Source organism: Ruditapes philippinarum, unplaced genomic scaffold (genome assembly GCF_026571515.1).
Source record: "Ruditapes philippinarum isolate M1 unplaced genomic scaffold, ASM2657151v2 ctg5841_1_1_1_1, whole genome shotgun sequence".
NCBI classification, from domain to species: Eukaryota; Metazoa; Mollusca; class Bivalvia; order Venerida; family Veneridae; genus Ruditapes; species Ruditapes philippinarum.
The window spans coordinates 18,325-32,611 of record NW_026857032.1 but is presented as its reverse complement, the minus strand read 5'-3'; the positions used below and the strand labels follow the sequence as shown (position 1 = coordinate 32,611).

Here is a 14,287-nt window from a genome sequence, read left to right as displayed (position 1 = left end):
GCCTGAAGCACAGGGTTGCGTTTTATTCTTCGTCTCTGATATGTCTAGGTAGAATTTGAGAACGGATCATCACACTGAACTTGCTTCAAAATGACTTAGATTACAACAATTGAAAACATGGGAGTTCAATATTAATTATTCAAACCTTTGGAAATTAACAAAAAATATAAAACCAATTTTTATGAAAAGTATTAAAAGAATTAATAAAACGATTTGTTTTCACTGTACTAAAAGATTAAATATTCAGTTTACCGTTGGTGTTTTTGGACCCATTTAAAAATATATATCCATTTCAGTTTTTAAAAGGTAAATATGGTGGCTGATTTACGCCATGTCGTATTTTCGCTTTGTTGCCTCGAAAATGCGGAAAAGCGAAAACACGAAGAGACGAGTAAGTCCAACTTTGTCGTCCCTTCGTGTTGTTTTCTTTTTCGCATTTTCGAGGCAACAAAGCGAAAATACGACAGAAGGAGGGCGAAAATACGACACATAAAATCTGTCGTATATTCGCATTCCATCTGTCGTATTTTCGCTTTTTCGCATTGTTACATTTTCTCTCTTTAGTATTGTTACATATTCGCATTGTTACATTTTCGCTTTTTCGCATTGTTACATTTTCGCATTTTCGCGTTCCGGTTGCACATGCGCATGAAGACATCAATCTGAAAATACCTAAACGTTACAGCTAATGACATTTTTTGTACCATTCATTTATTGTTTCCCTGCGTTAAGTACCGTGAACTAAGAGAAGCACAGTATAATACAATATGATCTAAATACAATATGTTTATTGAATTTTTCTATGATTTTTTATTTTTCTCCTTTTATTGATATTCGTGCAATATGGGGAAGACAGAATAACCATCAAGAGATCTTTGTTTTAAAGACCTGAGGAACGCCTGACAACATGGTATAATTAATAATGAATAAGAATGATTTTACATAAATTATTATTATGTAAATTTTAAATGAACTTTATCCAACATGCACTCTACGTAATCAGATAAAGTATGTCTTTAAAACTCTAGAACTAGAATAAAAGACATTATAAAATGTTTTCCTGTTAAAATACACCTCAATCTCAGTCATATCTATTTTAAGATGTGTGCGGTGCCTCTATCGAGTTACTAAGTCGTGGCTACGAGATAGCTAAGTCGTGGCCACGAGACACTTTGTCGTAGCCACGAGTTACTAAGTCGTGGCGGCCACGAGTTACTAAGTCGTGGCCACGAGATAGCTAAGTCGTGGCCACGAGATACTATGTCGTGGCCACGAGTTACTAAGTCGTGACCACGAGATAGCTAAGTCGTGGCCACGATATACTATGTCGTGGCCACGAGATAGCTAAGTGGTGGGAACGAGATAGCTAAGTGGTGGCCACGAGGTAATTAACCAATCATAAAACACTATATTATGATTTTTTTAAAATTAACTTACTTTTACATGCAACATTAGTGTTTGAAAATACTGAAGTTATTCACTTTGAAATTGTCTTTAGGATCATATAAGAAAGTCACCTTCCAAGGCCCATCAGACATTAATTGTGACTATAGCTCTTTGTTGGGACATTTTTGTGATCGAATTAGTCAATTTGTTCATAACATTGTTTTTACGATAACATGAGAAGGAATAAGTCCTGGTTTATTTTATTTGGAAGGGACATTTCCCATGGACAGTAGATAGCAAATAAGGTAAAATCCTTGTCTGATGAATAATGTAGAAGGGATAAGCCATGGTTTATCTAACCCAGAAAGATCATTGCACCTGATCAGTAGATGACATCTAATAATTTCGAGGTCATTGTGTCAAAAATCAGGGTCACAGTGACGTTAAATGTAAAATTATTGACCAGTCAATAAGTTGTATAAATGGCACTTTTACAGGCTGGTGAAGTAGGGACATCCTTGTACTATAGCACATGTCTAGTTAATTAGGGAAATTCATATAAATGGTGTAATCTGATTGGTTATTTATCTCGTGGCCACGACTTAGCTATCTCGTGGCCACGACTTAGTAACTCGTGGCCACGACATAGTATCTCGTGGCCACGACTTAGTAACTCTTGGCCACGACATAGTATATCGTGGCCACGACTTAGCTATCTCCTGGCCACTACTTAGTACCTCGTGGCCACCACTTAGTAACTCGTGGCCACGACATAGTATCTCGTGGCCAGGTCTTAGCTATCTCGTGGCTACGATATAGTATCTCGTGGCCACGACTTAGTAACTCTTGTCCACGACATAGTATATCGTGGCCAAGACTTAGCTATCTCCTGGCCACTACTTAGTACCTCGTGGCCACCACTTAGTAACTTGTGGCCACGACATAGTATCTCGTGGCCACGACTTAGCTATCTCGTGGTCACGACTTAGTAACGCGTGGCCACGACATAGTATCTCGTGGCCACGACTTAGTAACTCGTGGTTACGACATAGTATCTCGTGGCGACGACTTAGCTATCTCGTTGCCATGACTTAGAAACTCGTTGCCACGACTTAGTATCTCGTGGCCTCGACTTAGCTATCTCGTGGCCACGTCATAGTATCTCGTGGCCACGATTTAGCCATCTCGTGGCCCCGAGATAAATAAAATACACACATGTCACAATTGTGCCACCGTACCTTACCGTTATATTATTTAATTATTTTACATGTGTAAGGAGCGGGTTGATACTTTTAAATTATACATCTACGTGAATTCAACATATCTTATATAGGACTATTAAATAATGAATCGATGTTTCCTTGCGCATGTACAACCGGAACGCGAAAATGCGAAAATATAACAATGCGAAAATGTAACAATGCGAAAATGCAACAATGCGAAAATGTAACAATGCGAAAAAGCGAAAATGTAACAATGCGAAAATGTAACTATGCGAAAAGGCGAAAATGCGAAGAGACGACAAAGTGATACTTTGTTGTCCCTTCGTGTTTTCGCATTTTCGCATATTGAGGCGAAGAAGCGAAAATACGACATGGCGTAAATCAGCCACCATAGGTAAAAGTACTTTATTTGAAAGAGAATCTTACCATCAACCGATAATTTGACGACACTTGTAGCAAAGTCTGTTATACCAAAATGGGATTCGTGTATAAAAGGTGGTTTTGTATAGCTTCTAATATCGATGGTATATTCCGCACCAAGATCAAATTTGAAATACGACGGCTGAAAGTTACCATACATATCAGTAAGATATTGACACTCTGTGGAATTTGTGCTGCTTCTAGCCTGCTTCTTCTCCATATTAGGACCAACCACAACCGTTCCACATTTCAGAATAGATGGAAGCTTATTTGGTTGGCAGGAAGTTTCCCCACTTTGTTGTATTCTTTTGAAATGTGGCGCACAAGAGCAGCCTCTCGTCAGTTCGTTACTGCATTTCCCCGGCCAACAATAGTGTTTGTTCGAAGCGCACATACCTGTTTAATCCAAACTATCCTCTTAATTGTAATAACTTATTTTTAACTGATTTTTTGTGGGAAATTGGATTTACTCAAAACAGAGTACATGTATATCACTTAAAATGTCAAAATATTATGTATGTTACTAATAACTGATCTCTTAATTCTTCACAGAAAAGTTAAATAATTGGTATTTGTTAATATTAGTTTTTATTCAAGTACTTGGTTATGTTTGATATTTTCCTCTGCTTGACTGCGTGACAAATTTGTGACAAAGAAAGAATCTTTAACTGTATGCACATTATAAATGTACAAAATACATTAACAAAGATTTCTATTAAAACACTGGGCCTTACAAGCGAAACATGTTAATCTTCATTTTTTGTAGATATCAAAAGTAAAGTTGCATCTGTAGTTCTTTTTCCGTATTTATATATATATTTATAAAATATATTTATAGTGATTTTATAAATACATGTATATATAAATACGGAAAAGAACTACAACTTACGTAAGTGTCATCACTATTTGTTTAGGTCTGCTTGGTTATGTTTTTATTTTGCCATCCAAAGTGACCTCTTACATCATAAATGTTATTGAGTTAAATAGAGGCACACAAAAACACCAATACCAGTTGTTCAACCATTTGTAAACACTTAATATTATTTCCTGTGCACTTACAGCCACATTAGTGCATAAGAGCATCTCAAAATAAAAAAATGAAATGTATTTTGAAAACACTTAGAAAACAACAACAACAACAATATTTTTGACTCAATTGAATATGAATTAATTTTTTTCCGAGCTCTTGTTATAAAAGATCCATAATAATACCTGGTTACAAAATATGTCAGTGGTTTTGCTCAAGACATTTATAGGAGTTTACATACAGACAAATAGGCAAAATTTAAAATGTTCAACAGAATTTCTTGAAACCTAGCATGTTGTTAGAATATAAAAACAGAACCATTTTAAGCCAAATAGTTGAGGATCGCCATTCTCTTGCTAGAGATATCTGCCCCTGAATGGGCATTTTTTGCTTCATTCAAGGGCTAATACTAGAACCTTACGGTAAAGGTAAACAATACCTTTTTATTTTTCCTATTTTCAATTAGTCCACTGCGGTTTGTGTCATTTCAAGTACGAATAAATAGCGCACTGTTTTTGCCCCCTTTTCTCTGAACTTGTGCCATTCATTTTTTCTTACAATATGGCATATTTTTAGAGAATTTAAGTCCATTCAAAATGAAAAACAGAAATAATTTCATGGAATTGCATGTTTTTATGTACTATTATCCACTATTAAAAGAGAAACATAACCAAGAAATAACAAACAAGATTTTGTAAAAGTATGTATAAGCGTTCTGCTCTTGGGATGACCTCAACTTCGTAAATGATTCTGATTCAAGGGACGATAAGTCAAAAAAATAATTGGTGACACCAAAGTTTTTTCGCTTGAAATATATCTGTCATCATATTCTATCAACATGCCAAGTTTAAAGAAATTATATTGACCAGTTTTAATTCTGCCTATATGTATTTATGTATTGTTTGCCGAATCTTGCCAATTATTTCTGAGACATCTCTCAGATTCAAAGATTACGTTTCTGACTATATTAACAAGTGTAACAAAAGTTTATTCATAAAATCTGAAGCCAGAATTCAGGAGATTTTAAATTGTACGCTCCATATCTTAAAAGTGAAATTAACCTATTTTGAAAAAAATAGATGTAAACTCATAGTTACTAAGTACATTATTACACAAAACTGTGAAAAGAAGACTGGTTAGTGTTAGTTAAAAAAAGCAGTTAAACATCCGTATATATGTAGACTTTATTTACTATAATTTATTACACCAGTGATGCATATTTCACAAGTCCCCATTTCTAATCATGACGGGACTTGAAATAATGTTTCGAGATTTATATTCCAAATGATGTTAGTCAATAACGTTTATGCAAAATTTCATATATTTTGCTCACTGCGTTTTTTCTTATCCTGAAGAATTACCGACATTGAAAAGCGTTGCACACACACACACTGGGCTACTAATAAGGACTAATATTCTTTTAAACGTCAGAGGTATTAAATGAACGAATAATTAAACTATTCATAGCTATCCCCAACTTGATATATTATATATAATCGAAATTTTAACTTAAGTTTTTAAAATCCACAATTAAGCTTGAGGTTAGCTAGTAACAACTTAAGCCTTAATCTTGATTATTTTAATCGGATCTACATGTTGATTTTAATATCATATAGATATTTCCCCCTTATAAGTTTATCAAGTTACAATCAAACATTAAAAAGAAGGTTTGTCAAACAACTTACGTTCACACTGGCGGCCTCCGTTGGTAGTCTTGTAGAATATCCTATTATTGTAGCACTCAATGCACCTCGTGTTCGAATATGAAGTACATCTTCTCCTTCTACACTGATAAATATGGGAACACTCTGGAAAATATTATAATGTTTTTAAACTAATAAAGTATTATAATAAACTTTATTTCATAAACATGACTAGATGCTGCATGTATGAGATAACCAATTTCTCTTTTTAACAAATACAATAAAGTATTGTTAATGTGCGCAAGTAAACAAGCGTTAATAAACCTATACATAAATATTCACATTCAGTTATGTGACTAGTGATAAATGTATCTGACTTTTTATATTTTACAAGTCAATGTAACATGTCCAAGCCCTTGATGAAATTTAAACTTAAATGACCATCCCAAACTCTTCAAACAATGAAGCATTTTATTGAAACCTCTTAACACACTAACGTTAAGTTAATCGTCTTGACAATTAGTTTTGCTTTGGATTAGAGAATCATCTTCAAAGGTTTAAACTAAGTTATAACACTTCACAATAAATTAAGGCCTATAGAAGTTATATAATGTCAGGAATATGTTCCATATTTGATGGAAGACAGATTATCTGTTGATTTTAAAAATGTTTCACAAAAGGATACAACCCCACGTAAAAACAAGATTGAAAAGTTAGTGTAATAACGAACTATTAATATTTGTTAAGTTGACATTTATTAAATGCAACACATGTAGTTAATAATCCCCCCAACATGATACAGTATTTTCTGTCATAACCCTAGATATACACCGTTTTTTTCACGTAAAGTACAATAGGGATCAAACTCTAAATACGTTTTTTTTAATTGTCAATTTCATTGTAAATGTTTCTCAGTTTTTTTAAATTTATTCAATGCCAATTATGTCCTATGAATCAAAGCAATGATTCTCGACCACGTCGATCTTATGTTAAGTAGGTTGTTTAAAAAAAATGACCTATTTGTGTAATATTTTCACAACACGTTCAATAGAATTCGTCATTACATCTACACCAATTATTTCAATAGGAGTAAACACCGTTATATTGGTTTTTTGCGATTTTGCGTGCTTTGTGCGTATTTACTGCCATAGTCCCTGTCAAGACCGCAATCTCTTAAACAATTATAATAGTCTATTTCCGCTTTTTACAATATAGATCTCGTTTTTGTTCCCCAACCACAATTCCTGCTACAGTACGACCATGACACAAAGGGTTCCCAGTTACATGTATATGTTTACTTACACCCACGGAGCAACTTGTTTCGACATTCAATTTGGTAGATGTAAAATGTATAACGGTAAATACAATGAGGTGAAATATTACTATCATCCTCAATAATGTGGAGAACTACGGCGCATGCTAAACAATCGTGATTATCTACAACTGAAAAAACAACAATCCAAAATACTCGGCAAAGTTGAATGAATATCGCTTTTGACCTTCATTTGTAACCAATGGTATGATATAAAAACCTTCAGATACACAAGGATCTTAACAGTTGGTTAAAACAGCAGATATGGAATTTGTGAACAAGATTTTAATGAGTTTACGTTTAAACGTCTGGAAGAATGAAGTTACCATAAAAACTATTAAACCACATCAATTCAAATGTGAAAAACAAACAGTCCGTTTAATAGAGATCTGTAATTACTATGAAGACCTAATCCTCCTATGGTAACTATATCGTGCTTGAAATTGCAAGAAACTCAAAGCAATTGTGTAAGATAATATAATTACATAGGATTATGTATTTTTCAAAATTAATCTTGATTATCAGCGGACTGATAATTAGGCTTAAAAATGTAAATCAAAGCTCTGAAGGCACTGATATCGTTTTCTTAATACCATTTTAACAACATTGAAGTCCTAGCTTTTATAGAAAGAAAATATTCTTGATTTCCAAAAAAAGAAAATTAATTGAAGTATTTGTTAAACATTTAAAGATTTAAAAGAAAAAGGAATCGAATGTCAATTTTATTGGTGCTGAATTTGTTACACGTGCCAGATGTCAAAGCCAGCTTATTTGCTCCACTCTAATTTAAATAATTTATTTGCCCAACAGTTCCATCATAATTTTCCGCCGTTTGCATAGTACTCCACACTGACTGACAATTTAAATGGAAATGCCATGTGCACTTTATTTGTATGAAAGTTAAAATTGTAGATCCAAAATGCATGTAATTGAAGTATATAAGGCAAAATATAACACAAATGGTGACATTGACGATGCAAATAATGATGATTATCAATAAGGATTAGGTTGATGATTAGATTTTGAAAATGATGATTGCATTCGCAAACTTAACATACGTTTGTTTGAAAGAAATAAGAATAAAACAAAAACCAAACAGTTATATTACCACGCATGTGATAGTAAGCGACACCGGCTCGAATAACTCTCATAATCAGAATGTTTTAAACGTTTTTCATTAAAAAATGCGCTTGTACGATAACCACCATACCGTGCACGAGGAACGCAAGCACAAAGTAATTCGCTGTTTGCACACGAACGATTTCAAATGTATTTTGAACGCGAATATATAGTTTCTTTTATCTAATCAGTAAGTTTGTGTTTTCCAAACTTAAAATTATGGACTTAGTAGCTTGCAAAATAACATTTAGTGGCCAACAAGAAGTTCGTTATAGCGAATTTGAATCAGTATTGCAACGGGTCGTTGACTTGAATTAGAAGGTGTTTTAAATAAAGAATAAAGTAAGGAAATACCAACAGCATTCATGAAATTATATCATAGTTGTCGGAACATGTGTGGTTCAACCAAACGTATTTTATGCGAATGCTTCACAAAACATCTTTACATAGAAGATATGCTATGTCTTAACACTTAATCGATATATTTTTTTTTAATAAATGTAGATTTCAAATTAAGTACTGAAATCTTCAACTCATGTTCATATACTTCCAGTTTGCATAGAAGGAAAGCGTTAATCGTTATATCAAATAAATGTTGAAAATACTTTTTCGATGACTTCCTCTTTGTTTCTTGATTTGTCAAATTTTATTAAATTAATGTAAAAAAGAAAACAACATTTGGTTTTTTAAACTTATTTATCCATAAATCAAGATAAACTGGACATGAACTTTTAATGAAATTTCATTTTGTTGCAAACTTTTAAAGGCTAACGGTAGGAAAGAAATTTGAACCTTTACAGCCATTTCCATATCCACCACTGTAGTAATTATCTTCGCATTCCGTACATTTAATATTGTCAGGAGATCCTCCACAAGCCTTCTTTCCAGATTTACAGTTAGCTATATAAATGTGTCTACAACCTGGATAAATAGAGGATATTTGTTTGTGTGTGTGTAAGATGAAATTTTATTGTATCGAGTGAGCCTTAAAAACAGTATTCTCACGAGTGGTGTAGTCTTACACACACAAATATTTTTATTTTATGCTTAAAACAAGTTAATATGAAATTTCCTTAATAAAAACTTTGATATCAAAATCTGTTTTCCTTACTGGTAATCTCATTTTTAGTCGCATTTCACATACATTCAAGAAGTCTTGAGATGAAAAATGACTTCGACAATCAACGTTAAATGGCGATGAAATTATTTATCTTATTTAAAAATATGAATGATCGCTTATTTTTTTTAATAAAAACAAACAATTCTAGTAGAAGAAAAAGTCACACCATCGGACCTTATTTCCGTTATTTACGGCGAAGTTATATTAGACCATGCTTTGTGTAATATAAGCGGTCGCCATTTTCAAAAGTTGTGTATTTCATGGCAGGAAAATAATTGAGTTTGATCAAGAGATATATAATTTGGATTGTTATACATATTTTTATAAGAAACAATAGAAAACTTATTTCGGGATTTTAGCAGACAATAAATATTTTTTGACAGATGTGTAAACATTCAAAAAGCGGCTATGAATTTGTAAAACATGGAATTGTTGAAAGGCTGTCTTGACGAACGCTCGGTTGTTTACTGTTTTTTTGGTCTGATGATTGTCATTGCTTTTCAAGTTTTCATATTGCATTATGCAGTTAGTGCTCGTAGGATACTTGTTAAATATGTCCAAATGTCACCATGAGCAGTTCTGCATGAGGAATAAATTGTATTTTTCAGATAGTAAAAATGAACAAAACTAGAGACGATATTTTGTGATTGGTAATTTGAATGAATTGAAGCTAGTTTTTTTCTTTATATTACTTTTGAAATTTAAGTTATTTATCAATTTCAGCTTTGCTTTTCTCTAAACAATCCTAACAATGTCAGAATTGTCAGCAAAAATAAAATTGAGGTACCACATTGGGAAAATGTTGAAAAAGTAGTCTCGTCATTAAAAAGTGTGAAATTATATTTTGATAATTCTTTGTGTGATATTATCAAATATAATTCTCACGGATAAATCAGTAATGTTCTCAAAAGTATGAAACAAATAAGGATATCATTTTTGTTTCGAAAGCAAAAAAGGTATACATATTAGTCTGGCTTTAATTAAATTCGTTTTATTAGATTATGCTTAGCCTAGTTTAAACAGATTTTAACAAATTATACATCAAGCAAAGTTATTGATCAAGATAGACAGAAAAATAATTGGTGAACCCACGGAAATATTATTTACAACAAAATAACATGAACATTTCAGAACATCGCCTTCCATCTCGCACTTGTGACAATACAGCAATTCCTTTAATGAACTATGTACATTTGTTATAATAAGACGCAATTATTATATAAACATACTTTTTATGAGTATTAAATGTAAACGCTTATCTTCAAAATAGAATTTAAAAAGTATTTCTCTTGTTCATACTTTGACAACAACTTCCAGATCTCCACGAAGGACAATTACATCCCCCAGAACCGTACCATCCGCCGTTGTAGCAATGCTGGTTACAGTCCTCTTCAAAATATTTTCTTTCTCTCCAAACACACGATTTACAAGTCCGCCCCCGCTTCCCTCCTCCACATGAGCTTGAACAGCTGCCCCAATCGGGACAGTGTGGGTATGTGTGTGGTCTACATCCCATATCTGATTTACAAAGGAAATGGGAGAAAGTGTGTTTATTGACATTTTCAACTCACCATAATGACATGAAAAACCATTTCTATTTATAAAAAATATAATTAAATTATAAACATTACTTGTAATTGTGTTTAACAGTTCATAATATGAAAGTTACGATAACAACGTAGAAGGGAATCACGTGACTTTGTGTATTCAAACCGAATAATGGCGACTGCTGATTCTTAGAATATTCATAATTTAGTCAGTTTTCCACAAACATTTCCGGAATCCAAACTAAATTGAGTAAACTATAGTTTCTTTATGTAACTTTTGATATAAATTATCATAATTTGGTACGTAATGAATTTAAAGTAGCTTTCTTTCTTCTTTAATCGTAGAAGCCTATTTCAAATTTTAGTAAAAAACAACAACATTTTCTGGGCAAAGTAATAAAAATAGTTCGCATATGGTTTCAAATGTGATCAAAGTTACTATGATTTTTCAAAACTTTCTAAATTGTATCCATTATTAAATGACAGTATATTCTAACACAATTTAATTAGTCCCCTATAGAATGAACAGTTATGGCAGTGAAACGCATTATTTTACGATATATGCACTGCTTAATAAAGGAATGCTGACACGTCTTATGACGTCAAATATGGCGTTATGACGTCAGATATGACGTGATTTAACCAAATGATGCAGGAAAATTACTTTTACCCTCCATGTAGTTCAGCATATTTTATCAATTCATGTTTTTTATTAGCACTGAATACGAAAAAGGTATTAAACTTTTTCTGCATAATAGTACTATAATTAACGGTTTATCGTTTTGCCTAGCAACCCTCGTACTTGTATTCCTACACATGTTAACTCAAATCTTGCATTATTGCAATGTACCAACATAGAAGAGGTCATGTAGTGATAGTTCTGTTCTACTGGTGCAGGAAGATCCCAGGTGCCTGTTCGTGCAATATTCAGGCACTAGCGGTGGGCACCTGAGTAAGACAACAGTCATTCCGTAAGCTAGCTTGATAGTTCTTCACACGTAAAAATCCAAAATCCCTGGTATACGAGAGATATTAAATCTATGCCGGCTCGCCGTTGCGAGCGGGTATTTCGTAAGGATTTATTAAGGAAACAATAAAATCAACTTAAAACTGCAAATACATCCAAATTTTAATCGAAGTTTGGCTTCCAGATTTCCGTATGATTCACTTGGCCGAGCTGGACTCCAAAGGTTATTTGGCCAATAAAATTTAATCTTACATAGCGGCTAAAAACTTCAATTTTAACGCCATTTTTAAAACGCGGCAAGTATTGCTTAAAGCGCAAAGATAAATACAGGAGCTGTATCTGAGATTTTTGGCATCCATTCTGCAGGTGTTATGTAATTCACTTTGCGTTTGTTGAGAAAGGTAATGGTCACCTGAGCGGTATGACAAAAGGCCAAGTCTTGATGAAATACCACATCATTGTCTCTTCCAGGAATAGTAAGTCGCGGGACATCTTTTTGAAAAGTGGCTTTAGAACTTTGTCTATGTAATATTTTGCATTGACTTTTACCCCTATACTTAAATTAGTGATGTCTTGCCGTAGTAACTCCAGATTTTTCAGGTCTGTCTCATTAGTTCAACAAACGTAACAAACACGACGTCGATCGTAACTATCGCCCATACAAAACTTAGTCTAATCTGTGGTGACAACGTTTTTCCATTTGCCACAGTTAATACGGAGATATAGACGACATGATCAAGCACGTCGTTTCAAAATCTGGGCCTCACAAAACCTATGAAAGCGGCACTTTTTCCTGAGTTTTGTTTTTAGAATTTACTGCTATTACTCTGTTGACAGTGCCTAGTTAAAGAGTTCACTGACGACGTCAGCAGTAGCTGCTGTCCGAGGTTTGGTTAAAGATCCATTTTTACCAGTTTTGCGTAATACTATGTTATTTCGAATAGCACATTTACCATATTGAATGAGATGCACAGAAGCAGAGGAAAAGTATCTCCCATCTGTTTTAATTACTTGTGTATGTAGGATTTTTTTGCTTTAAAAGTCCTCAAATAATCCCCTCAACTTAATCATATATTTTTGTCTAACCATATTGAAATTTCAATTCAAATGAGATGGGTATATGTACAATACACTACTTACATGCACAAGTTTTTTATAAGCTATACGATCTTATAACGTGTTATGGTTGTGTTTTGTAATAAATTGAACACCTCTTGTAGTTCGAACATACAACAGTGAGGGACAAGCGGTTTGAATACATTTTGTAACAATATTAAGTGTCTGGTTCGGTTTACTAAGTTGGCACAATAAATGTTAACATAAATTCAAACAATTATCTCTTAAACCATCAGACGTACAAGATTGCACTTAGTACCAATATTTGACAGAATCTACTGCATATATGATATACAATGTCTAGTTTGGATTCCTAAATTGTTAGTCGCAGAAATGTAACAAAGTTACTGACTTTTCAAACCTCGACCAAGCAGTCGTCATTACTTTGTTTACTATACAAAGGCACGTTGTTAACTTCGTGACAACCGTTTAATATAAAAGTCAAAACCGTTTAACGATATACTTATTAGAATTGGAATTGAGATTCGAAAAGAAGAAAAATAACACGAATTTAATATGACTTGTACAGAAACGATAGTAGTTTGATTTTATATTTTACCCCTACAATACAGACTAAATTTAATTGTTTTTACTTACCTACATCCTCGATATGCGCAAACCACACCAATATTTGTAAGACCTGTAGCAGCATTCTAGTTAAAGTATTTAAACAATCTTTAAAAATTTATCATAATGTATAATGATGAGTTACAACTAGGAAATTAATCATTTTGTGTTAAATGAAAAACGATTCTAATCTATTTTATCTATAGCAGGAATTCGAAAAGTCGTAAAAGTAGTTCAAATACGACTTCGTTTTTTACATACATCATACTATTTTAACAATTAAAATATTTCAAAGATTACGCAAAAATACTCTGGCCCAATATAGAATAATAATTAATGACTCAAAACTTTCCCTTTTTTTCTCATTGATTTTATCAAATTGTAGAATACATTATTATTTACTTACATGACATGACCATTTAATGTGTCAACTTACAACCGGCTTCGGCAGAATTTTATATTTGACAATAAATTTTTAGTGCCACTAGCACAACAATAATGTTGGCCGATCTTCAAGAATCGGAAATATTAAATCTCTCAGACTGATTTTACGGGGTCACTATTTACGACATGCACTCGGTACAACATTAGCGACAAAATACAGAAAAAGAAACGTCTAAAACTGTAAAATTGTCAATGTTGCTGGTACGATTTATTCCAGCTTGTTTATGAACGGTGATTGGACGTTGTTTACGATAATTAAGCTCACAAGGTTATTTATATTCCCATACAAACTTGTAAAGAACAATACTTTAATAAAGTGTACATCTGATTGAAACTTGAAAGTGCGTTTAATTATTTGTGAAAGTCTAAAATCCAAGTAATCATAAAAATGTAGAT

At 32.9% G+C, this 14,287-nt stretch overlaps 1 protein-coding gene across 1 annotated transcript in view; it reads right to left on the bottom strand.

The window, feature by feature from the left end:
- The window catches only part of LOC132748520 (uncharacterized), a 30,580-nt gene that overhangs the window by 15,704 nt on the left and 589 nt on the right, over positions 1-14,287 (bottom strand). Inside the window, 5 exon segments of the mRNA XM_060738167.1 lie at positions 3,036-3,425; positions 5,742-5,864; positions 8,923-9,051; positions 10,550-10,768; positions 13,478-13,533. Of these exon segments, the coding sequence (XP_060594150.1) occupies positions 3,036-3,425; positions 5,742-5,864; positions 8,923-9,051; positions 10,550-10,768; positions 13,478-13,532 (916 nt within the window). The 5' untranslated portion in view covers position 13,533.